This window comes from Falco biarmicus, chromosome 8 (genome assembly GCF_023638135.1).
Source record: "Falco biarmicus isolate bFalBia1 chromosome 8, bFalBia1.pri, whole genome shotgun sequence".
NCBI classification, from domain to species: Eukaryota; Metazoa; Chordata; class Aves; order Falconiformes; family Falconidae; genus Falco; species Falco biarmicus.
The window spans coordinates 18,246,149-18,273,606 of NC_079295.1; the positions used below are offsets into that span (position 1 = coordinate 18,246,149).

A 27,458-nucleotide genomic window follows, 5' to 3' on the forward strand; every position below is an offset into this window, starting at 1 on the left:
GGTGATTAAAAGCTGGAGTCTTCACAAAGTTGATTATTTTGATCCGTTCAAGTGAGCTGTCACGTGCTTGCGTCCTCTAGCATTAGTCTTAAGATATACTTAAGATGTGGAATAAATACGTGTATGACAACTTACAGGTCCTGCAGAAAACTCAACATTTTTCAGTATTTCAGAATTCAGTCCATCTTTGTTATATTCAGCGTAACATTTACTATCTCCCTGACGAATCTTAGTGCTTTTAAGGGTTCCTTGAACAGAACTTCATATTTCCTACTCTTTCTACCCTACCATATGAATGTTGAGAAGTAATTACACTGTGTAAAGGTGGAAGTGTACTAACAGAACTAGAGTGGATAAATTTGCACTGATGCCTTCAATACTGCCACTTATATAACTTTCATTTCTTAAATGAAAACCTGCCTCTTATTACAGGTATTTGAAAAGTTCACGAAAGAATCGACATCCTTACTGGATGAGCTTGCTCTAATTAACAATGGAAGTGATAAAGGAACGCAACAAGAAAAAGAGAGGTGCGTGATTTGCTTTTTGAAATCAGTGGGTTTGGATTATAAAAGTTCATTGGAAATCCAAACAATATTGAAAATGCTATGTGCCTTAAATATTTTGAGATGTGTAAAAGAATTCTGAAAGTTTGTAACGTAGACTACAAAATTCATCAATGTGTGTAGACGGAAGCTCATTTGGCCATTTGACTACATGCAGCTGCACTAGTGTTTTGATAAAGTGAGGACTTTACTGAGTGAGGAAAGAAACATATAGTCTCTTAACAGCATCAGGTAGCTCTGGCCTTAGTGGGAGTATTTACTGCTGCTGTAATACAAATGAATGTGTTACTTAATAATTATTAAAGTTTATTTTTATTAATAATGTGTTTGTTACTTTATTCAAGATCAATAGATTTGAACTTCCTTCCATCCGTTGATCCTGAGACAGTATTGCAGACAGGTATAGTAAGTCAAAAAATTATAATGTTGGTCAATAAAGTAACATTGTTCATTTTTAAGCCCCAAGTGAAAGCACAGTGCCCAATAATCATCTTAGCCGTAATCACAATGTAATAAGCTTATCTATTAATGCCATCGTTAGGTTAAAAAAAAGGGATGTTAACAAATAAATGGAAGAACTCCAAGTGTGTCATTCTGAATACAGTTTTTAATAATCCTGATAACGTCTTTACAGTATTACCGTAATTAATATGTTTAATTCTGAGAACATGTTGTTTCTAGATGATGTCATTATCTTGGCCTTACAGGATGAATTTGTGTCAGGAGCCATCAAATGGTCACAATACAGATAGCGTTTTCCTACACAAGTCTGACCATTGGCATCAGCCTAGTTTTCAGCTGACAATCTGTAAAAGTGAAGCATACAGTCTTCTGACTTTGCTGCTTAAGAGTCTCCCTTCAGCATTAAACAATTTGGGGTTCTTTGAATATTTTTTTTTGAGTGAATTTCCTATTAACATTAAAGTATAATAGACTAATTGGACTAGAAATGTGCTTAAAAATTTGTGCCTTGTAGAACAGGAAGTAATGCATAGTGTTAAAGTGGTGATCCAAGTCTGAGTGCTCAGAATCCTTAACTTAGAGCCTCCTGCAAACTAATATGTGGATCACACGTTCTCTGTGGCAAATATTATTACTGGCCCTCAGTGTAAAATTTTAGCTTATTTACATGTGGGATAATATTGTTTGAGTTAAAAAATGAAACAATAGTTCCTTGCCTCGGTCTTTAAAGTTTTAAAAATATGCAGTGTCTATAGACACCGCTACGAGATTTTAAGCTAATAATATATTCTCTAATGGTAAGATTTTGGGGCAAAACAGCACTTCAATTTTGTGTGAGCAAGTAGCTCCCAAGAACATTAGTTTATATGCATTTTCTGTTTTCTTAATATGGCATAATGAATTATTTTTTTTTTTAGCTGTGAAGTTTAATAACTTTCATTAAATCGTGGGAGTTCCTAAGAGGCAACCATTCTCTGTTAAATTCACTGTATTGAAAGTTTGAAAATAAAAAATTAAACTCTCCCCGATTAAACCTTCCCATCTCTTAAGGGTAAATATGAACAAACTGCAGTTTCAGATAAACGGCTTCTGTCTTCCATGGTTACCAGTACTGTTGCTTTCACAAGCTCCAAATCCGCATAGAAAGTATAGTTCTTAGAATATGATAGGAATGTAGCTTAAAATTCTTCTTTTACTTTGAAAATGTTAATCCTTTACTGCTGAAACAATAGAATAAAAATTCAAAATTATCCCAGTAGAACTATGACTTCTAAAAGCCTTTGTCTGTTTGTTTTACAGCTATCTGTGCCTATCTGTGTAGTATTATAAAAGATTAAATCCAAGATGTTAATTTCCATAGTACGGCAAATGTATCTGAATTCTTAAGACATGTTCATTTCACAGTGATATGTGCTGAGTAATTTAAAGTTGCTTGCTACAATCTCCAAAGCCCTTGGCATTTTGATTGTCCAGATAATACCAGCTGGATTTAGAGTCTATATTTCTGCATTTTCCTTGAGGTATTACAATTACTGTTGTAGTGATAAATTAATTCTGTTAGTGAACTGACATGTTACTATTTTAAGACCTGCAGAACTGACGATATGAAATTGGCAGACTTTCAGTTTTACACCAACATTTCTTTAGTGACCACACACTTTATTTGCTAACTTGTTCATTGAGCTTTTGGGGAATAAATTACTGATCTGGATTTACTGGTAGTATGGTGTTTACATCCTGAACTTCAGTACAGCTTAACAATAACATTCTTCAGTTTAAACAGGGGATTAAATACTCAAAATACACTAATTTCGCATATATGAGAATTGTTACCCTGATATGGTGCTTAAGAGCACAAAAAAAGGTGAGAAAAATGAAGAGAAAAAATTGATCAAAGTACTTAGTATTCAGCTCCACACTTTCTATGAAAGTTTGCACTTGCCATAAAAATCCTGAAAGATAACAGCGAAATTATATGGTCAGTTTGTTTGTGCTTCTAGATCATTCATTAAATCTAAGAATGTGAATTGCTCAAGAGAAATACTTTGGATGCTACACAGTATTTTGAAGTAAAGCAGAATACTTAGTTGTTTCAGACTCAGGATTGTGCTTTGCAATTGTTTCTTTACATTAATCAATGTAACTGTCTAATGAATGTTAGTCACAGTATCTCTTCTATAGTTCTAAAGTATATCACATGATTTCTACCCTATTTTATGACTAATACAACCCCACAAACTGTGGCGAGCACTTTGCATGAAATGCAAACGTACCCAATGCATGAAAGATTATTAGCTGCAAAAATGTTCTACTGAGTGGGCTAAAAGCAGGCATGCTTACAAATAATTTTTGTAGCTGGTTTTTTAATCTAAATTAACCACGTCATTAAATGTATTGTTAAAGGTCATGAGTTACTCTCTGAGTTACAACAACGTCGATTCAATGGTTCAGATGGAGGGGTATCCTGGTCTCCAATGGATGATGAACTACTTGCTCAGCCACAGGTCATGAAGCTACTAGACTCACTCAGAGAGCAATATACCCGCTACCAGGAAGTCTGCAGACAGCGTAGCAAGCGCACACAACTAGAGGAGATTCAGCAGAAGGTAATGCAGGTAAGTTTGGAGTTGGGCTTGAATACTGTGAAGGGGAGATCTGAGCTCAAGTGCCAGCCTGTGTTTCCTGCAAAACTAAGAATCAGAGGTGAGAACTGTCTCCTTTCACTCCTCAAACTGCAATGTGCTGGTTTCACTTCATGCTACCAAGTTGCGGCTACTCCAGTGACTTTCCAAAAGCGGTTCTGATACGTGGAGGTGACTAGATACGTGCGCTCTTGCCATCATGCTGAAGAACCTTCATGTTGTCCCTTTGTTGCATACTGTGGCAGCAGATCCCTTCGTTGTCGGAGGGCAAATGCAAAATCTGTTAGCAAAGAGAAGAACATTCACAAATGAGACACATTTGACTGTAATTTTGCTTGAGTTGGAAACCTTCCCCTGCATGTGTTGGTTTTAAGTTTCTGATACTGAAGATAAGCCATTATTTATTCCTTTATTTGTCTAATGCTTGCTGTTTTAACTAAGGTAAAGTGATTAAACTCTCTGTATTTCAAGGATACCCTGACAACAATGAATAAAAACCTTCCTAATTAATCATGTGTTAAAGGTCATAATGAATTGGTTTGGTCCTTTGGAAACAAGCAAGTAATTAGCCCTTCCAAAGTTTTCTTGGCAGAGTCTCAGTAGAGGAAATCAAGGAAATGGAATTAATTTATTTTTTTAATATATATATTACTTATAGTATTAACCAACCCTCTTGTGTTTATTAATTGAAATTAGATCTATATGTTTTTAAGCTTTTATGTAGTTTGAATATGCAGAAAAAGGAATAGATACTGCTTTTAGCTTTTCAATATTGACATTTCTAATGTGTGAGAAGTGCAAATCAAGTACTTGCACTTCAGTGTTCCAGGTATGGGTAAAGATTAAAAACTAATCAATCTTGTTATTTCTAGCAGTGAAAATGTAAATCTACTGAGGAAATCACTTTCACTTATGTAGTAATATGATGATTATTTAAAAAATAAAAAAACCCCAAATGTAATCTTAACATGTTGAGCTGGAAATAATAAAAATTCGTAACAGATGAAAATAGTACTATAGAGAACATATTAGCATGGCTGTGGGTATAATCAGGTGAGATATTTTTTTTCTTGTGTTATAGTGGTTGAACAAGATGTGCTGTTTGAAATGAAATTTATAACATACTTTGGCAAGCTGACATTGTTAATGCATTTAAATAGCCTTGTTTACTGGGACATCAGTCTCATTTTGCAATATTTGTAATAGGAATAGTTATTAGTTTACTCTCATTACACTATGGATGTTAGTAAGGGAACTGAGTCTCAGTACACAGGAAGAATGTGTTTGGTTGTTTTACCAAGTTAATCAGTTTTATGAAGTGCATTTAAAATCTCTCTAAATGGGATACAAATGTGTGGGGGGAAAAACTTACTAAATCTAGAAATTGGTTTCATTTCCTTTTGGTTTATGGGAGAACGTTAGACTAACAGAGAAAAGAAAGAAGATAGTGATGGACTGGAAGAAACCAATAGATGCAAAGTGCCGTGGAATTGATTTTGCCAAAACAAGTGGAAGTTGTAATACAACATGCTTAGAGTATTTTCAGTTGGAATGGGTGTGTACATGGACAGTGTTTCTCTTGTGTGGCTGACTTTTTTTTTTTTTTTTTTAAATGAAAGTTAACAGGAAATCAAAACACTACAATTACATTCCTGTTTCACTTTTTGTATAGCTCCTTATATTGCTAACCACTCCTGGCTTGCTTTTGTGTTCCTGTTTCATTTTCACTATTTGCTCCTTCTGCTTACTGTGAACTGCTTAGTTCTTACTCCTGTTTAAAGCCCTCTTATCCATAACAACCTCTCTTCTTTTGTGCCTTCAGTATTCTACCCTCTCTTTTTACCTACCACTCTTTCTTCTGTTCCATAATTTTGTTTCCCTTTCCTTCATCTTTCTTTCTGCAGTGTAAAGATGGTAATGATTTCTAGATGTTTTCTGATGAACAGCTCTGCTAAACAGACTGATGAGCAACACTGTGTTATGTTAAATTCTAACATTGAACCTCCTTAGGCAGAGGTGTGAACTATTTTTCTGACCCTGATTCCCAGAAATTAATGTCAGGCCTTGCAGTAGTCACTAACCATTGAAAACCAGATTTTGTGAAAGTAACATTGCTTCTTTCTGCAGGGGACCTGCAGAACTCTTCTCAGTTCAAGTGTCTTGACACAAGAATGGCCATGTGCTAAGCTGAGCAGTTTCAGAGGCAATGCAGTAGTTGCTGGAAACTTATAATGAGGAGGTGGTCTTGGTCAGAAAGGGCACCGCTAAGGAGTAGCTGAACGCTTTCAGATTTGCATGAATACAGTCACTTCCATATCTGAGTTTTCCTAGCCACACTGATATTACAGGGGGACATGTCGGTGCCTTCACTTCTAGGTCCATTCCATATTTAACCAGCAACAGCTGTGCAGAGGTGCTGAGCACAACAGGAAGTTAATCTTTAAACAAAAAGAACCTAGAACTCAAGGGTCTTAATTTGTCCTAGAAATGATAGAAGTAATGAAGGCACAGGTTGCTTTCGGAGAAAAAAAAAAATACTGTGAAGCAGTACTTGTGGGGGGGTGGGGGAGGTTGTGTTGGTGCAAAAAAGGGTGGTTGGTAAGACACAGATGTGATGAATAAAATGTGGGGTGAACTGAGTAACTTTCTGTAATGGTGGTGGTCATTCCTGATTACTGTTGGAATGTATCCTAGCAGCAGTAGAAAAATAGTCCAATTAGTCTCTTTTTCATTTGTCTTCATGGTTATGGTGTTATATTGTGTATTGTATTCTATTTCCTGAAAAACTGTGTGAAGCTGTTCTGTCATCTTTGCTCAAACAAAGGTTACATTAAAGAGAGGAAGCTGGCTTCCTATGCTTTTTCATAAAGGTTCAGAATGTGAGGGTATTCCTCATTTCCTTACTTCAGGACTCCAGTAGTAAGTGACTTTTGCACTACACTTTATCAAAGCTGTTTCTTGTTTTCTAGATATTTAAAAATTTATTATAAAATTTTGCCATAGATATCATCTGAAAATTCAAATGTGTATAAGGAAACCAAAATCTGAGATACTCTGTAATAATGTCAAATTAAATAGTTTCAGAATAATGATAATAAACAAAATCCAATACCGTAGTCCAAAATTGTATTGCCATGACCCTGCAAAGACTTGTGCAAAGGCAGATCCCATGAGATATGGCCATTAAGACTCTGTAAGAGGCTTCTGTTCTTTGAATGGAGCAAGTTGGAAGACAAATATATAAAATACTAAGTTGTCGTGTAAATTTAGTTTTGGAATAAGTATGAGTCCTGTACTTTAGTGTCAATATATTCAACAAAATAAGGAGAAAACTCTCAGGTGTGAGGTTGAATACAGCTGTGCATTGTAATTCACTGGGGGGGGCGGGGAATACTGTGTTTGAACACGACAGATCCATTACCAAGAAAATTGTGTTTTAAGCTCTTTTATTGACAGAGATACAAAATGGCAAGTATATACATGACAACTCCTTTGCTATCTGCCACCTGCTTTCATGGAGCTGACAGGCTAAGGTTAAGGGAAAGTATTTTGTACTTCGGAAGATGTGAATGAATTCAATGACTTGTACAGATCCTAAACTTTTTTTTTTCATAAATGTGTATTTTGAAATATTTCTACTTATGTTACAAAATTATTTTAAACCCGTTTTCATGATTTGCTACTTTATTTTTGTCATCTTTATCTCTTTGACAGGTAGTCAATTGGCTTGAAGGACCTGGATCAGAACAGCTAAGAACCCAATGGGGAATAGGTGATTCAATTAGAGCTTCACAAGCTTTACAACAGAAACATGAAGAGATTGAGAGTCAGCACAGTGTGAGATTTTCCATACCTTGTTTCAAGTAGCAAAGTAAATTCTAAGTACATGACGAGTAATGACGAGTAGTATATCTTGATTATGAATATCTAGGATATTTGCAGTGCGTGATTTCATGGGTTACAGAGGAAAGTACCTGAGCAGTTTAAGAACTTAATATGTTCATTGTATGTACGTGTTATTTGTTTTCCAGTGCTGAAAAATACTGATTTCTATCTATAATATTTCTGGGGTTTATTACATTGCAGCAGTTCTTAAATTTTCATGTTGAGTAGGAGGAGTAAATTTCCTTTTTCCTCTCTGCCAAAATGGCTGAGAAGCCTTGTACTTCTCAGGTGAACAAGTTAATATTATTATCTTTATTAAACTACATTTACCATTTACCTTTTATTATTTTTTTAAAATGTATATTAAATTTGTATAAAATATATAAAATATTTAGTAATATTACCAATTACCATTTATTAAACTACAATTTACCAGTAGCTGAAACTGGCTTAACACTTTCATTGATTTATGTTCATAATGAAATCTTGAAGAGACTGAGACTGTTCTGTCATTGTACTAACCTGATGCCTTTGCTTCTAATTTTGAAGACTTCCTAAGGTTCAGCAGAATTTTATCTTCCCATCAGATGATTAACTATGCTTGGGATATGAATACTCAGTGTTCCCAAAGGGAGTGTTGCTCACAGTGCTTTTTCCTCTTTCCTGGCTTCAATGTAGACATTGACAATTCAGTCCACTTTTTCTAAGTCTTGCAGTCACAGCAAAGAAAATAGTTATAATTTTGCTCATATAATTAAGAAAAAAAACAATCCAAACCTTTAGTCTGAGAAACATTGTGCCCTACACTACACTGGTTCTATTGACTACATCTCTGCTGAGTACAGTTTGCTTGCTCAGATGCAGAAGCATATGTTGTAGGTGTCTGTTAGGTCAAGTGAATGGCATCCCTGCTGTCTTCTCATTGCTGTAAGCTCTTCAAGCAATGTTCTACTTTGAAGAAACACTGCCTTCTGAAGCGTAAAACATCTTACAGTTAAAATCCTAATTGGAAAGAGAAAAAAAATCCTCTGTGTACTTTATTGACAAAAATAATTTCGAATATCTTTCAATCCTACTAGCACTTCAAAACCAAAAGAGAAAACAGCATTGAATACACTTTTTTCTCATTTGGGTATCTGTAACAGAGAATTATGCTTTAGCTGGAGTGAAATACAGTCCTTGAAATCATTGAGTCCCATTGAAGTTTGCAGGCTGGCCTACAGTTTGGTGATCACTAAAGCACTGATAAGATTGAGCACTGCTTGGTCCTCGGGTGCTAGCAGGTCTCTGTAGAAACAAAGAGTCAGAAAAATTATTTTTTTTTTTTTATCAAAAGAAGTAATTTGGAGACTACTCGCCTACCTTAAGTTTAGATGACCGTTTATGAATTAAAACCATTTTTTGACAACAGCACTGGAAAAATGTGCTTTGCATTTTTCTTTGATTTTTTTTTTTAACATCATGATAGCTGAGTGTGCTCTTTCATTATTTTCCTAGGTTTTTTTCTCTCCAAATAATCAAATTGACAGCTTGTATGCTTACTTTCTTTCATCTCCTATTTATTGTTGATTATATTTCTTCTGTTTTGAAGATACTTGCAAAAATGCTTTGTTTAAAAGAAAATGTTTTAAAGATAGGCTTTTTCACTTCAGTTTACTCTGAAGTGAAAAGTAATTTTCTTTGGGGGTTTGGTTGTGGGGGTTGTTTGGTTTTGGAAGGGGTGGTTTGTATTTTTTGGTTTTTATTTTCTGTTTTATTCATGAGCAATCTAGAACTGTTATTTTTGAGCATATGTTGGCTTTTATCCATGGTTTTGAGCTGTCACATACAGCTGTGCCTAACTTTCCCCTATGGAAAGGATCAGAAGCACACTTCTATTTGATTTGCCAGTCTCTTAATTTTACTGATAGCTTGACCAAAATCAGTTCCTGCAACTGTTTTACTTTAATACTAAAACTAAAAATTACTAATCTAGGTTTTTTTGTTTGCCTGTCATATGATAGTTGACTTGTCACACTCAATAAGCTGGATTTGTATGTTCAGTGTCTGCAGGTAATAATGAGTTATGCTGTTTAAACTGAGCTTATTGAGCCTATGTATCTGTAGTACATGTGTGACAGTGGAAGATGTTTCCATATTATGTCATCTTAGTTGCCTCTTTTGGGGTAGATGAGAGGTTTAATCTGCTCTTAAATTTCTGGCTGATTGCTAATTTAACTTTTTCATTATTCCCTCCCTTTGCATATTTTCATAGTCATGTTTCTTCCTGTGAACAGATGGTAGAGGCAGCTTTGGGTAAAAAGAAAAAAAAAATCAGAATGTGGATATTTATACTCTGTATTTTGAATGCTTTCTAAGTACATGATGCAAAAGCTGAAGGCGTAATTTTTTCAAAAAATGCAAACATCCCAATAGGAGTGTGGCAAGAATACTAATTAAATGAAATATTTTAGGCCAATAGATGGTGCTATTCCATAGCACTAGAAACGCATAGGGCATTTGAAGGTCACTTTACTGTAGGCCAAAATAAAAGCTGTTGAGCAAACATGTTTTCCTTTACAGGCATCTCAATAATGCAAGTTGTGAATGTGATCTTGATGTATCAAGTAGTTTTTAAATCTCCCAGAACTGTTAAATATTCGAACTATTCTCTTTTGCAAATACACCACCATGACAACATAACTAACTCCTGTGTATGTTGAATCAAAACATTTGAAAAACAAACCTACACATGCTGAATTGAGTAGTATAAAGCTTTCCTTAAATAAGAAACAAGAATAATTTTGAAGTTTCTGTACGTGGATACTCTGTTTTATTCAGAAGATAGAGGTTGCTTCTACTTTGTCAACAGTAGTATGTTTTTCTAAATGTTTTAAGAAAATTACTGCTAGTTTCAGTCATGTCACGGAAGGCAACACCTAGATAAGTCTTATGAACGGTTTTTTGTAATAGCTTACCAGTTGTCAAAACGTCTTTTGTTTCAGTAGAGCACTATAGACTTGCAAGGATTAGAAATTTTAAAATGGTGGAATTCCTCTGTTAAGTCAGTAAAATAGTTTGAGTGGGAATTTGTACTGGGAGCTGGTAACCATGTGTTGTAATCTTCCCATCTTGCTGCACCATCTTTTCATACTACGTTACATGTATTAAAACGTACTAAGCACTTTTTGAGTTGATTTAGAATTAGGAATGTTTGTTCCTCCTGTGTGAGATTTCATCACTATAATGTAAGCTGTAATAGGTTCCTTTTTTAGTCCGATTATTTATTAGTCTGCAGTTAGATGTATGCCATTTTAAGAGAAATAGAATTATGTTTGTTATTATTTTAATTCTTACTTTTCTTGTGTTTGTAGGAGTGGTTTGCTGTTTATGTTGAGCTTAATCAGCAGATAGCAGCTCTTCTAAATGCAGGGGATGAGGAGGACCTTGTGGAATTGAAAGCATTGCAGCAACAGCTGAGCGATGTGTGCTACCGGCAGGCCAGTCAGCTGGAATTCAGGCAGAATCTATTACAAGCAGCACTTGAATTCCACAGTGTTGCCCAGGATGTAAGTTTTTCTTTTTAACTTCTCACTGGCTCACCTGTTAGTATATTATTGCTATAGTATTATAAATATTGAATACAGTGGAAAAAATATAGGGAGGTCAAGGGAAATAAAATACCACTTGGAAAATGCCGTAAGTCCTTATTTACTGTAGTTGAAATGCTGAGAAGATGGATTTCCCCTTTTTTAGGAGGGAAGTGCTTTGTAATATGCCTTACATTTCAATAGCATTTGAAATAAAATGACTGCTGCTTAGAAAGTTGCTTCCTCCCCGTTTTGGTGTTTTGTTTTTGTTTTTTTTTTTTTTTAATTAGAAGCATATGCATTAATTGAACCACAATTTGTTGTACTTTTCGTAGCTTCTTTTTCAAAATAGCATTTATTACTTTCCTGTACTTGTCTAAAACTAAAAATTAATAATCTTGGCTTCCCCCGCCTCCATCTAGGGATATATGCTCTTGGAATTTTATAGGCAGATGGGTCATTTATCTTTCATCTTGACTTTGATTTCCTATAGATGGAAAGAGAAACTCCTAAAATGACAGATTTCCAGGCATGTAGGAGATTGCAGACCCAAGCATCTGAAGCTTGAATTTCTTTTTAAATATCAACATTTGTGTTGGTTTTTATTTTAGTTGTCTCAGCAATTGGATGGCTTGCTAGGAATGTTGTGTGTAGATGTAGCACCAGCAGATGGGGCATCAATTCAACAAACTTTAAAACTACTGGAAGAGAAGCTGAAAAGCGTTGGTAAGCAAAAATTCTGCATTTCAGATACACACGTTCTAATGAATGTGTTACAGGGGAAAAAAAACAAACAGTAATCTCACCACTCCCTTTAAAAAAGGACAGCAGAAAAGATAATATCTGTCTCCTGATTCCTAGGTAAGTAATGCTCCACCTAACTCTTGGACTTGCTTATGCGATCTACTGCATAGTAGTTCTATCTAGAAAAATAATCTGGAAGTGGTTTCTTTTAAATGTTTTACATGTAACACGTATTTGTTACGTACCACTATTCTGCATTTCATCTGTAAACAAACTTTTTTCACCCACTAACCATCCTTAGTATCTTGGGAACATAGTGCTTAGATGATCTCTTTGTCTCCAGAGCTGACCCCTTGGTGATTAAGATTGTTAATCCATTCAGTTTCAGAATGCTCGTACTGAGTATTTTCAGTAGCTTTGAATGTATATGTTAATAAATGGCACAATTAGGGTTGTTATGCTGTCAAGCGTAGAATAGAATATTTCAGTTGGAAGGGACATACAACAATTATCTAGTCCAATATGTTGTAGAAGGAGCTTTTCTTGTGGTTTAACCACAGCTGGCAGCTAAATTCCACACAGCTGCTTGCTCACTTCCCCCTGCCCCTGGTGGGATGGGGAGGAGAATTGGAAAAAGGTAAAACCCAGTGGGTTTTCAATTTAATAATTGAAATAAAGTATACTAATAATAACAATTGTAACAAAAAGGGGAGAGAGGGAGGAATAAAGCCCAATAAAAAAAAAAAGTGATGCACAGTACAGTTGCTCACCACTCGCTGACCGATACCCAGCCAGTCCCTGAGCAGTGATCAGCAGCCTGTGGCCAAGTCTCCCCAGTCTATATATATACTGAGCATGATAGTATGGAATATCTCTCTGGCTAGTTCAGGGCAGCTGCCCTGGCTCTGCTCCCTCCTGGCTTCTTGTGCAGCTCCTCACTGGCAGAGCATGGGAAACTGAAAAGTCATTGACTTCGGGTAACCACTACTTAGCAACAACTGAACGTCAGTCTATCAACATTATTCCAATACTGAATCCAAAACACAGCACAGTACCAGCTACTAGGAAGAAAATTAACTATCCCAGCTGAAACCAGGACAGCTTTGAAGCAAAATAATATATGGTAGTAGTTGTTAGTGGAATGTTTAATGCATAAACTAGATCCTCCTTTAGGAAAACAGATAGAGCTGCCAAACAATGGATGTAACAGTAGCTTCTAAGGGTTGGTATATCTCAGTATAGAAAAATATCAGCCATGCCAGATGTAAGCAGTAACTTCTGCCAGCCACTGTTGCAGTTGTAAGCTGTACCTGCTTAGCAGTGATAAATATTTTAGGTATTGTGCAAGTGTGTGGATGAAAGACACTAATTAGCCATTTATATGCTGTGAAATTAATATTCACTGTCAGCTCTTATTCCTTTTCTTGTTATCTGTTAGGTCAAAATAGCAAAGCCCTTAGCTCTTCGTTAATATAGACAAATTCTGAGACAGACTTAAGAGTTGGAAAGGGCAATGAAGGATGGATAGTAATGTCCTTTTCAATTTCCAGCCTTCCAGCTCAGATTCTGTTGTATTTCATCTCTCCTTTGGGAGTAAAAAAATCCCAAATGTATAAGAGTGACCACTGACTCTTTTTTTTTCTTTAGACTTAGGCTTGCAAGGCTTGCGTGAGAAAGGTCAAAGTCTCCTTGATCAGATATCTAATCAGGCATCCTGGGCCTATGGAAAAGATGTGACCATTGAAAACAAAGAAAATGTGGACCATATCCAAGGAGTGATGGAAGATATGCAGCTTAGAAAACAAAGGTAGTAACAACAGTTCTAGTCATTAAGACTTCCCTGTGCTGATAGGTCACTTTATATATCCAAATATTTTTTTTTTTAGAAATAATTTTGCTTTATCTTCAGTTAAGGGATGTAGTACAACTGTAATTTATATTTGTGGTATATTTAAATGGGACAGTAGCTTCCCTGCCTAATTTTTTGTAGCATATTCTTAAATCTGAACACCTTTTGTACTTTGTTACTGGATGGAATATTTTGAGTGCTTTCCTGTGCTTGCTCAAGAACTATAAATTATTTTTATATGGAGCTACGGAATGGATGCAAGAGGCATCTTTTATATGTTAGCAGTTTGAGATGGAAGGTCTAATAAGACTACAGTAGTGATGATGGCTTTAAAATTATGTATTAATTATGTAAATACTTGCTTATATTCTTTTTCACAACCTCTGTCCTTTGAGCATGGCATTTTCACTCCTGAAGATAGCAAGAAAGATGAGATGGTGTTGGGGGGGGCAGGGTACAAAATGGAGGCACATATAGAAGTTTTCAAAACAGTTTTTTTTGTGAGGTTTTGGAAAAAGATAGTGTGGAGACTGAAGCTGTAGTAGGGAAAAATGCTGGGGAGAGTTGAATTGGCAAGAAGGATTAAATTTGCCATCATCCTCTTCCTCCAAGCCTTTCTTTGATTATTTTTTTCTTAAAGATGTAGTAGTACTAGATTGGCTGTAGTACTGCCTCTTTTTTTCTACTCAACAGTGTGAAAGAATCAGATGATGTTGCTCATCATTACTGCAGGAACCCTTGAGACAAAGTACTGTCCATAGAAAGTGCCTGAACTTTGAGAGCAATGGCTGAACAAAAAGGTCCTCTGAGGAACAGCAAGGTCTTAATGAGCATCAATTTGCTCACTTTAGGAACTAATTCTACCGCTCACAAATTGTTTTCTTAGGGAACTTAATGTAAGAACAATGTGTTTTGGTAACACTCAGAGAAGGTATTGCTTTAAGTATGTACTCTGAATCCTATTTACGTGAGCAACACTTGTGTTGAGGGCAAATGCAAAGAGCTATGGAGGACCATGTGTCACTGTGCAATAAAATGGCAGTTGAAATTCACTACCAGGTAAAGAAATGTGCATGGGAGAAGGGAAAACGTTACATAGTAGTGGATGCTGAACCAGCCATTAACCCAAAGATAAATATTAGAAAACTTTTGCAAAATTTGCTTGTTGTTCAATCATACTGTAAGAAGCAGGTAGAACACTTAAGGATTATTAGGAAAGGAGTAGAAAACCAAAAAGAAAATGTCATTGTGTCACTATATAGATTTGTAGTCCATTTCTGTTTTAAGTGTTACACAATTCTGGTTCCTGTTCTCAGAAGGGACATAAAATTGTGGGAAATCAATTAGAGGATCAAGAAGTCATTAAACCATTCAGACAAAGGTTTGAAGCAGCTTCTAGATGATTGATATAAATCAGGTTCTTCAGTCTGGACAAGAGACAAAAAAGTACAATAAGGACTACGATCTCTCAGTAGCATTTAATAATTTTTGTAATACTGCATTTTTTTCCCCAAATTCTATTGAATGCTTCTCATTATTTATATACACATGAATTATAATTTTTATTTCTAGGGGCATTTTGCTACTTTAGTTAAGCTTTTGGAATCCGTAAGCTGTTCTCCTGCATTATTAGAGCAAAAAATTTCCTTTCTCTAAGCATCACAGTGCTACAGTACATATAACAAAATGCAGCATGCTAACAAACTGTCCTTTGGAAGTGCTTATGTTTGCAACCAGTTTGAAGAAACAGATCCATGCATACAGTCTTTCACATTCATTTATAGTGCTAACTGTTGACATGAGTAATTCCATTAGCAGTAGAGTCTGAACCTTGCTGTCTACTTAGGCTCTGAAATTGAAGTGGAAAGGTCATTTTGCTAGCTGTATTAGCTTAGCTCTCACTGTAGAAAGAAAAGACTGGAGAAAGAACTGCAAAATGTGCTTAATTCAGAATGAGAGAAATATAATTAGTTTTTTTATGGATAAGGTTTTGAAATGCTTCCTGTCAAGTTATAGCAAAGGACGTAATCATATAAGGGTTCAATTATTACAGTCTTTAGTTAGCTAAAAAGAAAAATGGAAAGATCTGTTAACATCTTTTAAACAGTCCTCATTTTATTCATCAAGAAGACTTTGCTGCCAGCTCAGTAGAATTCGGAATTAGGCCAGGTTAAAGCCAGCTTTCATCTAGACTTCAGTAGGATAAAGTCTGTCTTAGCCGTGTAAGCCTCTGTGTGGCAAATCCTACCAGTGCAGCAAGGTAAGGAACCTGCAGTGGTGCTGGAAGGCCTTGTAGCTACTTCTGGTATTACTGTCTGTGCCTTAGCAATACCGGGAGTCTTGAGGATCACGATTTCAGTGGGTTGTAGTGCTCAGTTCTATTTATTGCATGTTTCTTACTGTTATGTGAGGCATTATATATTTCAGCCAAGCTAAGCAGTACAAAAATGCTTTAATCACCTTTCCATGAACACTTGCATCTTAATGCTCACTGAAAACATTGTTGTCAAAATCAAAGTGTATTTGTTTTGTCTGCTGTACACGTGTTGGTGAATCTTTCTGTGCTACTGTTTAAGGTGTGAGGATATGGTGGATGTGCGGCGACTGAAGATGCTTCAGATGGTACAGTTATTTAAATGTGAAGAGGATGCTGCTCAGGTATGGAAATGCTTACAGAACTTCATCATTCTGGTCTTTGTAGTCCATTGGTTAAATTTATGGGGTTTGATAGTTGTACAGTATTTTTGTCACTTCCAAATGTGGTTTTATTTAGTGAATATGTACAGTGAGAATAAAGGATATAGCAATGACTGAAAATAGTATATTTGGTGATTGCCTGCGTGATCTACTAGTTTGTGATATGTTTTAACTTTTTTCCTTATCAAAAGTATATACTAGTACTGAAGTTACTTCACCTTTCTGGATCAATTTCTTTTTAGTTTACTAGTTCATATTATCTTTTGTTTTTAAGGCAGTAGAATGGTTAAGTGAACTGTTGGATGCTCTGCTGAAGACACACATCCGATTGGGAGATGATGCTCAAGAAACAAAAGTTTTACTTGAGAAACATCGAAAATTTGTTGATGTTGCACAGGTGAAATGAATTGACTTTTTAGCAATATGTTTTATACAGTTTCAGAAGATCTAAATAGGAATTGGTACCTTTATGGACAGTCATGGAACAGCTGTTACTAGTCTTAATGGTCTGCCTCAATGTTTGGATGAAGAAATCATGATTGCTGGAATGGGTGAGAGAAGCCTAATGAGATTTTGAAGTTCCAGCAACGATAGTTATGGTGCAGTTTACTACCTTAGTTTACCTGCTTCACATAAGCAATGCAAGCCACAAAACATAAAGTTCACATAGAATTTCTTAAAGGCATGTATTTCAAACATATGAAGTAATGCTTCAAACATGTTTCAAAATAATGACTTTTAAAGGACTGCAGTAAAATACTGCAATATGGATGAGCCACTTGGTTTCAGTCTATTTTGTGCTATACTTCATGAAACAGAGCCTGTCTTTCTGCTGATTTTCTAGATAGACTTGATTGTTGGTGTGTCATGGTCCTGCCCGTACAAGGAGTTTTAGCATTAGCAGAGTCAGTGGTTGAGCAGAACTTGGCAGCTTTAATTCTTGACTGTAGCAGCCAGCTAATGAATCCTGCTGTACAAGAACCTATTGAAATTCACTGAAGCCATAGGGCACGTTTGCACACCTGTTTGCAAATCTTGAATATGTGAACAGATGGCAGGTACATGTGAAAGTGTTTCACCTAAGAACAGAAAGTGTACAAGCTGGGCCTTGTTCAGGTGCTTTTTCAGATGTATACTGCTTTTAGGAATCTCTAATTCAAACTTGCCAATTAATGGATGTGACGTTTTCAGATTGCATCTGTTACACGGAACTGATTTTCTCTTTTGATGAATTAAACAGGATAGCTTGCTGTTACAATGATGTACATAAAGCACCTGAATGCTGGGTGACCACAAACATGATGACAGTGAAGTCAGGGAGACAGTCATAGTGGCAGTAGATATCAAGTATCCTGTGTAAGATCCATGCAGGTATTTGACATTTTCAGGAAGCTCTGTTCTTTTGCCAGTGTGGACACTAGACAACAGGGGATGCTGGTTTGTTTGGTTTTTTTAATTAAAGACCAAAAGCACCGTTTGGTCACTACGATTTTATTCATACTTCAGTGTTTTCTGGTAGACCAGATTAGTTAAAATATTTTGTGAACCTAAATTGAGGAGGCCTCTGGAGTTAAGATCTTAACTAGCTCCTGAGTTAAATGTGGAGCTTTTACATATACTTTCTTTCCTATCCCCTCTAACTTTTAGAGTACTTACGATTACGGGAGACAGTTACTGCAGGCAACGGTTGTCTTGTGCCAGTCCCTGCGATGCACATCAAGGTCCTCAGGGGACACGCTTCCAAGACTGAACAGAGTGTGGAAACAGTTTACAATAACCTCTGAAGAAAGAGTACACAGGCTGGAAACGGCTGTTGCATTTCATTCAAGTGCTGAAAAGGCGAGTGGCATTAGGCATTGATGGAAGTTCACAAAAACAGACATATATCATCTATGCTGCCGGAGATGGCTGAAAAAAGTTTTACCTGGTACCAAACTGGAATTCAGTGGTTCATAAACTCCAAAGAGTTGATTCACAGTCCCTATTATGAGCATTGTTACATTATTGCAACAGTTAATTGCTGTGTTTGTAGGCAATCGTAAGTTTAAAAATGTAAATGGATGGCTGACAAATGTTCTTACTCAAAAACATAATTCTCCTAGCACTTTTGTGACATACTAATGCTTCTGTGAGAAAAATATGCTGATAATATTCATGCTGCTTTGGAAAAAAGTAAGAAGTAGCAGAGGGAGAAGGAGTAGGAAGTGCAGAACTAAGTAGTAATATCGGGTCTCAATCCTGTCTGGAAACACTTGTGTTCAGACTCTTTTAATTCCACCTGTTCTATTCCAGATGTGGATTTTAGTTTTGAAACTGCCTTTAAGGGACCCTTAGTTATCCATTTTTCTTCTATTTTATATGACTATCTTGTATGTTTAATGCTGCAGATTACTATTTTTTGCATTTTATATTTGTTGCTGGAATATTTTCAAGCAAGACAATTTTTCCTTTTTTGTTCCCTCTCAGAAGTAATGTAAAATGTTCTAGTACAGAACAGTGCTATCCTGGAACTATCTTAATGTAGCTAAATCATTATTTTCTGTTCTTGAATTATATGAAGATTTCAATTGATATCATATAAATGTGTCAGTGAAGATGCTGAAGGAGCATTCGCTCTGCCAGTTAATGGCACTTAAACTACGTGCTGTCCTTTGTGTACTTCATTCTGCATTTCATTATTATTTTTTTAAAACAGATTTTGCAAGAATGTCCAGAGCAGCCTGAAGCTTTTAATGAAATGGAGCAATTCGATGAAATTGAAGCAGTTGGGAAATCACTGTTGGACAGACTAACAGTGCCTGTAGTTTATCCTGATGGGTATGCAAAATATGTTTCTAATCCCTTCTGAATATGCTTTTTGGTAAATTTTCATAATAGTCTCATATGCAGAAGAATCCTGAATGCTTATTGCTGGAATTAAAAAGGCAGCGCACTAATACTTATTAAAAATTATTTCCCATCTTTTCACAGAAAGCAGGCAGGTCCAATTTAAAACTTTCCAAAGGCAACGTGTCAACTTTTTCAAAGTATTGACTTTTTCACATTCAGTAATTATTAGATTTATGCAGTTTACATCATCAAAGTATGTAGAAGTAACAGAAGAATGACCAGTCCCAGTCTCTTTTTTTCTGAAAAAAGATACCAGATTAGAATTGTGGTATTTTTATTAATTTATTCACAATTCCATCTATCTGAAGTCTTAAAGCAGTGCATTGAAGTTAAATTTACATTTGATTTATTCAGCAAATACAACTACTTCCCTCATGAGCTCTTCATACTAATTTAAAATTGGTGGCTGTCTTGAGCTACAAAATCAAATTGAATTCAGAATCTCAGCCATGATAAAACTCAGTTCTCTGTGATCAGTAAAATACGCTTGTCCGTTGTGATGTTGAGCTTGTAGTGAATTTCTTCTGCCTGAGTATTACCAAGCCTTGGAACTAGTCTCTGGGTGTGTAGGATGCTGCACCATAATGAATGAGATCTGAAATCAATATTTTGCATTAGATGCTGAAACCTTATGAGATAGTATCAGGCAACTGCGTTATGGGTTACCTGAAGTCGATCTGAGAAATAGGGTTACGGGAAGTTGGTAATGAAAATTGATTTCCTGTCATTTTATTTCCAAAATATCGTGTTCCCTATGCAATATAATTTCCTCCATTGAGGAGTGCTACCCACGAAGATGGTCCCAGGCCTGAAATGGTAGTGATTTTTACCACCCTTTCAGTAGTGTATTTGAAAATAGTGCAGTAATTTATAGCTGTGAGGAGGGGGGAGGGAATGGAACCAAAACCAAAACAAAACACCACCAAGAAGTGTCTTATGTTTGTTGAAGTATTTTGGTATAACTTTTGTATAGCAGATTTTAGTGACCTGGTGAAAGTAGCAACTGTTATTTATTCTTAAAATGGATGTAATTTGCACATAGACTATTAAAGTAAAAACAAACAGAACCTGGGAAAACTCCTCATGAAAGAAAATGCCACACTTTGAGATTTGAGTTCTAACACAAGGCTCCTGCAGCTATAGGTGTATATACACCTGACTGACTGAATACTGAACATTTTTTCTGACCCCTCTGGCATTTCAGCAGAGTTCTGCATGTCCCCCTTCTCAAAGATGGGATCTTAGTTGTCCTAAATCCCAGGATCCCATGCTCGTCTTCCTTAGGCATCCTATTTTTGAAGCATTTAACAGTTTGCACACTCATTAATACAAGTAGTTCATGAAATGTAGGAACACACAGAATGTCATAAAATGCTAGGAGAGCATCTTTGTCAGCATCTTCACCGCTTTGGACTTTTGTCAGTATCTTCTTGAAGTCCAGATCATTGCTCCCTGTTCTGCTCCTGGCTTCTAATCTGCATCAGGAGAGACATCTGCCTATAGTGTGATGCTGTGCACACTTGTGCAACCAGTAGTCTCTGGAGTTCCCTAGTCAAACTAGTCTACTGAGTGAAGTAACCTTTTCTGTCTGCTTACGCCTGCCCCCCTACTCTCTCCAAAGTCCTTTGTCCTACCACCATTTCCAAAGTCTTCAACCTCTGTGCTTTGTAATTAGATTTAATACCTAATCTTCTGAAACACTTACTCTGTTCATCTCCTTTTGCTGACAGCTTGGTTAGTGGTTTCCCTAACATTTCAGCTGTTCTTCTGTTGTATTTGAATGAGAGAAATCAACTTAGATAACCATGTGTTCTTTTCAGTTTGAGGGATAGATGACATAATTCAACAGCATGTGGCTGATTTCAGAGTCCTTCAATAATGCAGCAATTGTATAGCCTCAGAATTCATCTGTAGACAGGTTTCCTTGATTGTCGTGGTACTCAAAACTGCCAGACTGACTTGGGGGGTAGCCAGAGAAGGGAGGTAAAAAACAGCGTTAGGAGGTATCTAGCTGCACTTATAGAACACTGCACTGCTGTTAGAACCATAGAATGGTTTGGGCTGGAAGGGACCTTAAAGATCACCTAGCTCCACCCCCCTGCCATGGGCAGGGACACCTTCCACTAGACCAGGTTGCTCAAACCCCATCTAACTTGGCCTTGAACACTTCAGGGATGGGGCATCCACAGGTTCTCTGGGCAACCTGTTCTAGTGCCTCACTGCTGTCACCCTTCTGTTGAGAGAATCTTTTGGGTATAAGTGTCATGTAGTATTTGTAATAGTTTCATCAAGATCTGCTGTCAAGTCCCATCACTGAGTCTCCAAAGCCTTTAAAAGGTGGCGTCTAAATGTCAAGAGGGAAAAAGTGCCTATTTTTCTTACCTGCTTTGTGTTTTCTAGTGCCCATTCACATGTATATTCACATACTGTCTTACTTCTTGCTGATAACTTTTTGCGGGGTTTGTTTTTTTTTTAGGTCTGAACAGTACTTTGGGAGCCCAAGCGATATGGCTTCTGCAGCAGAACACATTAGAGAGAAGATGAAGCTAGTTAGCCTGAAAAAGCAGCAACTGAGACAACCAGAAGCCACTACCCCAGAGAGCTAATACTGACCCTTGTCTATGAATTCATAATAGGACTTCAGTTTGTAATCCAGCATGTTGTTCGCATATTACAGAATTTGGCATAATATATTAAAATGCATTTCACAGCTGTTATAAGTCTCATCTTTTCTCAAAGTAAATGTTCTCAGCATCTTAACACTGTACATCTATCAAGCCATAATTATTTAACATGCTATGAAACCATAGATTCAAAGTATCTTATGAAGAGGAACTGTAAACTTTGCACTGAAATTTGCTGTAAAGCTTTACCTGACCTGTCAGCTGCTTCTTAGTTAAACAGCTGATGCAAGCTTTGAATGGTGCTTATAAAAGTGTTAGGAGTTCCATATTACGAAACTAGTTCTTTGCTTCCCCCTATGCCCAGTTGATGTAGTACTTTTAGAACTGTAGGTAAAGTTCCTGCAGTGTAGACAGTGGTGACCCTATAATTTTAATTTGAAATACTTTTTTTAAAAAAGATCATTTTTATTGTGCCAGTATGCAACCTGCCCATCAAATCTTTGATATATCAAATTCATTAAACAAATGTTTTCCTATTTGTATTGATAATGTATTAAAAGCTGTTTGTGCTTAATAAAAATCATCTTTTAAAAATCTAATATGAATAGATCCTGGTCTGTGTTTCCCAAATGTCATTTGTGTTACATTTTTGGGATAAATGGTACTAAAAATCGTCACTCTCCCAACATATTTACAAAATCTGTATCATTTTTATGAAATGTTCTTTAAAACACTGCAGCTATAAGGGGAACTGCTCTTGAACTGTTGTTATAGGAGTCCGAGTCTGTGTTATTTTTTGTTACCTTGATAGCAGTGCTTACACAAAAGTAAGATAGTATGTGCATAAGTCAGTGTTACAGTAATAATGGTTTTCTCTCTCTGTAAGTCTGGTACACCTCTCTTGTCCTTTATTTATAAATTTTGTTTCCCTTTGAATGGGGATTCTTGAATAATAGCAATATCCATGGTAGTATCTCTGAGGTTAAAGCTTTTCATCTAATGAAAAATTAACATGAGGTTCATAAACAACTTTAAACCATGAGATTAGTAATAAAATGAGATTTATTGAGAAGGGAATTGCATTGAAACAAAATCATCTGTGTGCATAACTTGCTTAACTTCTTATTCTTCAGGATTTAATCTAGATAAGTTTAATATTTTATTTACTGGAAGATGGTGTGGTATCTGAGCTTTTAGAGTACTGTGTGAAGCAAACAACTGTAGATCTAAGTACCTTATGTTGTTACCATGCTATATTTTGTTCACAGTAAAGATAATGATTTCTTCCTGTTGGCATTGTTACTACTCTTCAGGTTTTCTTGATGGATCTGTCATTCAAATATTATATTTACTTATTTGCCTCAGTTTTTCCATGGTTTCTTCAGAGGAAAGTAATGTGTCAAAAAAAGCAATTTCTCTATTAAAAATAGTAATTCAAAATTAACGGCTTATCTGTAACTTCAGTGATAAAGGTATTTTTCTTCTCAGGATATTTTGGCAGAAGAAATCCAATTATTTTTTGATGCATTTGGTGCAATGGTACAATATTATGTTAATATTGGTTTAAAACTAACTGAAGTTTCACAGACCTTAATTTATAAGGAGACTTTTTTAATATACTCTTTTAAAATTTAATATAGTTGTTCATTTACATTTGAGAGTGCTGCTGTTGCTGTGGCTAGTATTTGGATGAGAGAAATTTATTTAGAAAGAACCCAAACATGAAAAATGTATGTATATTTAATACAAAGTGCAAACATGCAAACACAAAAGTAAATTTAAGAGGGTAGTCCTTAATGGGCACTGCATCTCCAATTCTGCAGCATTTGTTTGTAGATATTCCATTTACAGTAAATAATGGTCTGCAGTATTAAATACCATTAAAATGTTAGTTTACAGTAAGCATGTATTACAAACACTTAAGATTATTTGCAGGGTTTATTTTATTTTTTATTCTATTTTTATTCTGTTTAGGGGCTCCATAATGTATGCAAAACCAGAGCAGCATCAGAAGCTCCTAACTCACTCGTGTGACAGCTGCATGCACAACTTGGAACTGATGACCGTTCACCCTAATAACCCTGACGTTAATTTTGGCTCAGTATATGAAGTCCAATCTTGAGGCTGTTCTTAGCTGTTGTTCGGCATTCCTAGAGGCCAGTGAATTCAGACTGTCACCCTATTGTCTCAGTCTGTGATATAACCCCTTGGGCTATGCCAGCTTTTTCTGTAGCTCTGTTCCCTTCCTCTGTGCAATTCCTTGCCTTTAGGGAAAGCTGGTAGCTGGTAAAAGGTGCCCCATATCAGCACTTTGCACTTTGCCCATTTTCTATGTATCAGGAACGATGGTTAAGTAGTTTTCTAGGTCATGTTGTGTGAGTCTGCCAGATATTTCTGAGCCGTTCCTATGAATGCTGAGACTTCTTGTCTTACTGAAAGAATGGAATAAACATATCTGTGAAGAATGCTCTTGAATGTAACAAACGGTGAGATTTTTGTGCTGGTCTTAGTTAATCTATCATGTGTGGTTGTACTTGCTACTGAACCTCTAGAAACGTATAGCCATTAAGAGCGTACAAGGTCAAATAGAGACATGCTAAAAGGCAAAATTGCTCAAGTAATCTGTTGTTAGTTGTCTGTGCAAGCAGTAGTGATGGCTCTACCTGTGGTTCTTGCTCTGTGCTTTTTGATAGCAAAAACATTTCAAACAGTGGAGTTCCAGAAGGTGCAAATACATTGGTGGTGGTTGTTGGTTTTTTAACATAAATCACCTGCAATGAGGGATACAGTGCTACATGTAAGATGGGAAGATAACAATAGAATAAGGAGTGACTGTAAAGATAGTAGTTATTATGGTCCTAAATATATTTTGGCTAATGACTTGTAAGTGATGGGCTGAAACCTGTTCCATGGTAATGAAATCAGTAACAAGTATTTCTAAGTTCCTGTTTAGCCGTGTTTGGATGTATTTGAAATGTTTCAAAATAAAAAAAAGATGCTTGTGTGACTGGAAAACATTAGTTAAGCTAATACAAGAACATATAGAGCCAGGATATATTGAAAAGTATTTAGTATATGTAAAGCAGTAATGGTACACTTAAGCTTAAAATAGCAATGAAAATTAAGGCAACAGTTTTCCTGTCAGAGTTGACTTCATTTTACACAGGTCTCAATTACAGCAAAGATTATGCAAATATAATATAGAGACAAGAGGAAGGCTGACTCAGGATATGAATTCATCATTTGAATAGAGAGGATAAAAAAAAAATACTTCCTTAAAATTTTAAACATGCTAAGGAAGTAGGCTGGAAAATATTAAAAAGCAAAGTGAAAATGCCGATTTTTTTATTTAACTTCAGTTGGAAAATTTTGGCTAACTTTCCAGATACTAATGATATTTACAGTTTATAAGCTGGAGAGCAAAGAGCTAGACTACACATTTCAAACTTTGGATAAACAAAGAAGAGCAAAGCAAACTTTAATTGGTCTTAAGTTTATCGTTTTGGAATATCTTAAGAGAAGGTGGTGAAGTGGAAACAATTGGTTGTGTTAGCAAGAATTTGTGCAGGTAAAGTAACAAACAGAAATGGTAACATGATTTTTATTGCAGATAAACCACAGGTTTTTAAATAATGCTGTTTTGTTGGCAGTTTAATGGCAGTGTTGAAACGTCAAATGTATTGTGGCTACCTAATGCTACAGGGAAAAACTACCTTTTTGTGCACAGGTAACTAGCATGCAAAGTGCTTAAAAGCTTAAAGTAATCTAAAATTGTTAAATTTTTTTTTTATAGTTCTACAATTTTTTAAATACATATTGGGAAGCCTTTTAGCTGTTCCACAAGCAGCTAGCCATTGATTACTGTCAGACACCACTGATACAAGCTCCTGTTGGGAAACCTCTAATGCCCTTTGCGTTTGTATGTAAAGTGGAGGAATGTCATTAACATTATATGTATGCTGTGTAAAATATCCTATTGATTTATTAAGCCTCATACATCTGTGCTTAAAATGTCTGAGTATACCCAATGTAACTATCCCTATTTATGTACTTAATATCAGTATGCAATAATATTTCTTTGGGAAGTCTGATTGAGCCACAGATTATATATAATATATATATATATATTGAGCCCCAAACTTCTGTAGCAAAGCATGTGACTGCAATGACCTGTATGACGGCTTTGCACAGCCACCTAAAACTGGGTTCCACTTATGACCGTATAAACACACTTAGCTCTTCTGAGCATCCCAATCTTGTTCTGTCAACTCTGCTACGATACTGTCACTGTCAGAAGGTGGCATGTACCTTAAGTAGATAAGGTCTCGTGGCAGCTGTGGGTCCTGGCACACGCGCAGTGAGGTGCTTGGGCAGTTCGTGTAGACGTGCGTTGTGCACAGAATAAGGCTGTGACAGCCCAAGGTAGGAGAGCCCCGAGACTTCTGTGAAGTCCTGAGGATCACTGGCTCTGTTTGAGTGGATATAAACATTCCCCACACAGTATCCTTACAGGCTGGGCCTTAAAAAAACTTCGAGCCCTTTCCTAGGTCTTATACCAACATTAATTCTAATTACCTATAAACAACAAAAAGAAAATGGAGAGTGAAGCCTAGCTTAGCTGTAAGAACTGCCTCTCGGAAGACCTGTTCCTTGAGATGTTTTGTATCGGAACAAAGCATGCACAGAGGCCTCGCAAAACTGATATTTTTTTTTTGCTACTGTTCTCCATTTTGGCAGGGGCAATCAATGTCTTAATTTCAGTGGGGTTATTTTCAAACACGGTTCACTGTGTTATGCTTGGTTTGCGGTGTATAGATTGCCATCTCAGTTTTGGGGGTTCTGCTTCCCGTGTTCATTTTCTTAGCAAGAGCTGCAGATGCTGGGTGACAGCACATCCCCGCTGTCCTTCCTGACTTTTCAGGCATGCCTGGATTGCTTACGATCCCCATGCCTCACAGGATCAGAGGCTGCAGAGGTTCAGTGGGCTGAAGAACTCCCATAGGACATTCCTCTTCAGTACCATGCCAGGATTTTTTTTTTTTTTTTTTTTTTTGAATCTCAGCCAAGTGATAAGTGTCTTTTAACATTCCATTCTCCTCTTAAGGTTTTCAGACTACTAGGAAAGAGAGTAGCTTTCTTAGTGTTTTAACCATTTCCACAGGCAAGTGTACAGCATGGTTGCTTGATATTTAATATGATTGTGTGGTGAGACTCTGACTTTTAGAGACTTGGGAACAAGCCATATTCTAAACTGGTACGAAGTGCAGACTGTTCTGTTTCTGAACCCCTGTGTGCAGCTCTGCATGCCTCTGTTGGACGATAGATAACTGCAAGGTAGTCTCGGCAGGGTGAAGATTGTACAATGTATTCAACACATTTGACTGCTACTCCACATATCTGTGGTGACGATGTGAACGTGATGGCCCACTGTCTGCTTTATATCACTTGCTGCCTCTTGGAGCGGGGCCTTCCTCCTCCAGAGACGAATGTATCCAAAGTAACACAGTAATGTCAGCTGCAGCCAGGGGTTT

At 36.4% G+C, this 27,458-nt stretch overlaps 1 protein-coding gene across 4 annotated transcripts in view; it reads left to right on the plus strand.

The window, feature by feature from the left end:
- The window catches only part of SESTD1 (SEC14 and spectrin domain containing 1), a 55,996-nt gene extending 33,470 nt beyond the window's left edge, over nt 1-22,526 (plus strand). For 3 of the 4 annotated variants that reach the window (XM_056349313.1, XM_056349311.1, XM_056349312.1), the window contains 12 exons: nt 433-530; nt 911-966; nt 3,432-3,643; nt 7,385-7,507; nt 10,909-11,103; nt 11,736-11,850; nt 13,516-13,675; nt 16,294-16,375; nt 16,689-16,811; nt 18,062-18,253; nt 19,110-19,231; nt 21,780-22,526. In XM_056349313.1, the coding sequence (XP_056205288.1) occupies nt 433-530; nt 911-966; nt 3,432-3,643; nt 7,385-7,507; nt 10,909-11,103; nt 11,736-11,850; nt 13,516-13,675; nt 16,294-16,375; nt 16,689-16,811; nt 18,062-18,253; nt 19,110-19,231; nt 21,780-21,909 (1,608 nt within the window). In that variant the 3' untranslated portion in view covers nt 21,910-22,526. The remainder of the gene's footprint in view (nt 1-432; nt 531-910; nt 967-3,431; nt 3,644-7,384; nt 7,508-10,908; nt 11,104-11,735; nt 11,851-13,515; nt 13,676-16,293; nt 16,376-16,688; nt 16,812-18,061; nt 18,254-19,109; nt 19,232-21,779) is intronic. The other variant, XM_056349314.1, reaches the window with a different exon arrangement.
- The last annotated feature ends 4,932 nt before the right edge of the window (nt 22,527-27,458 follow it).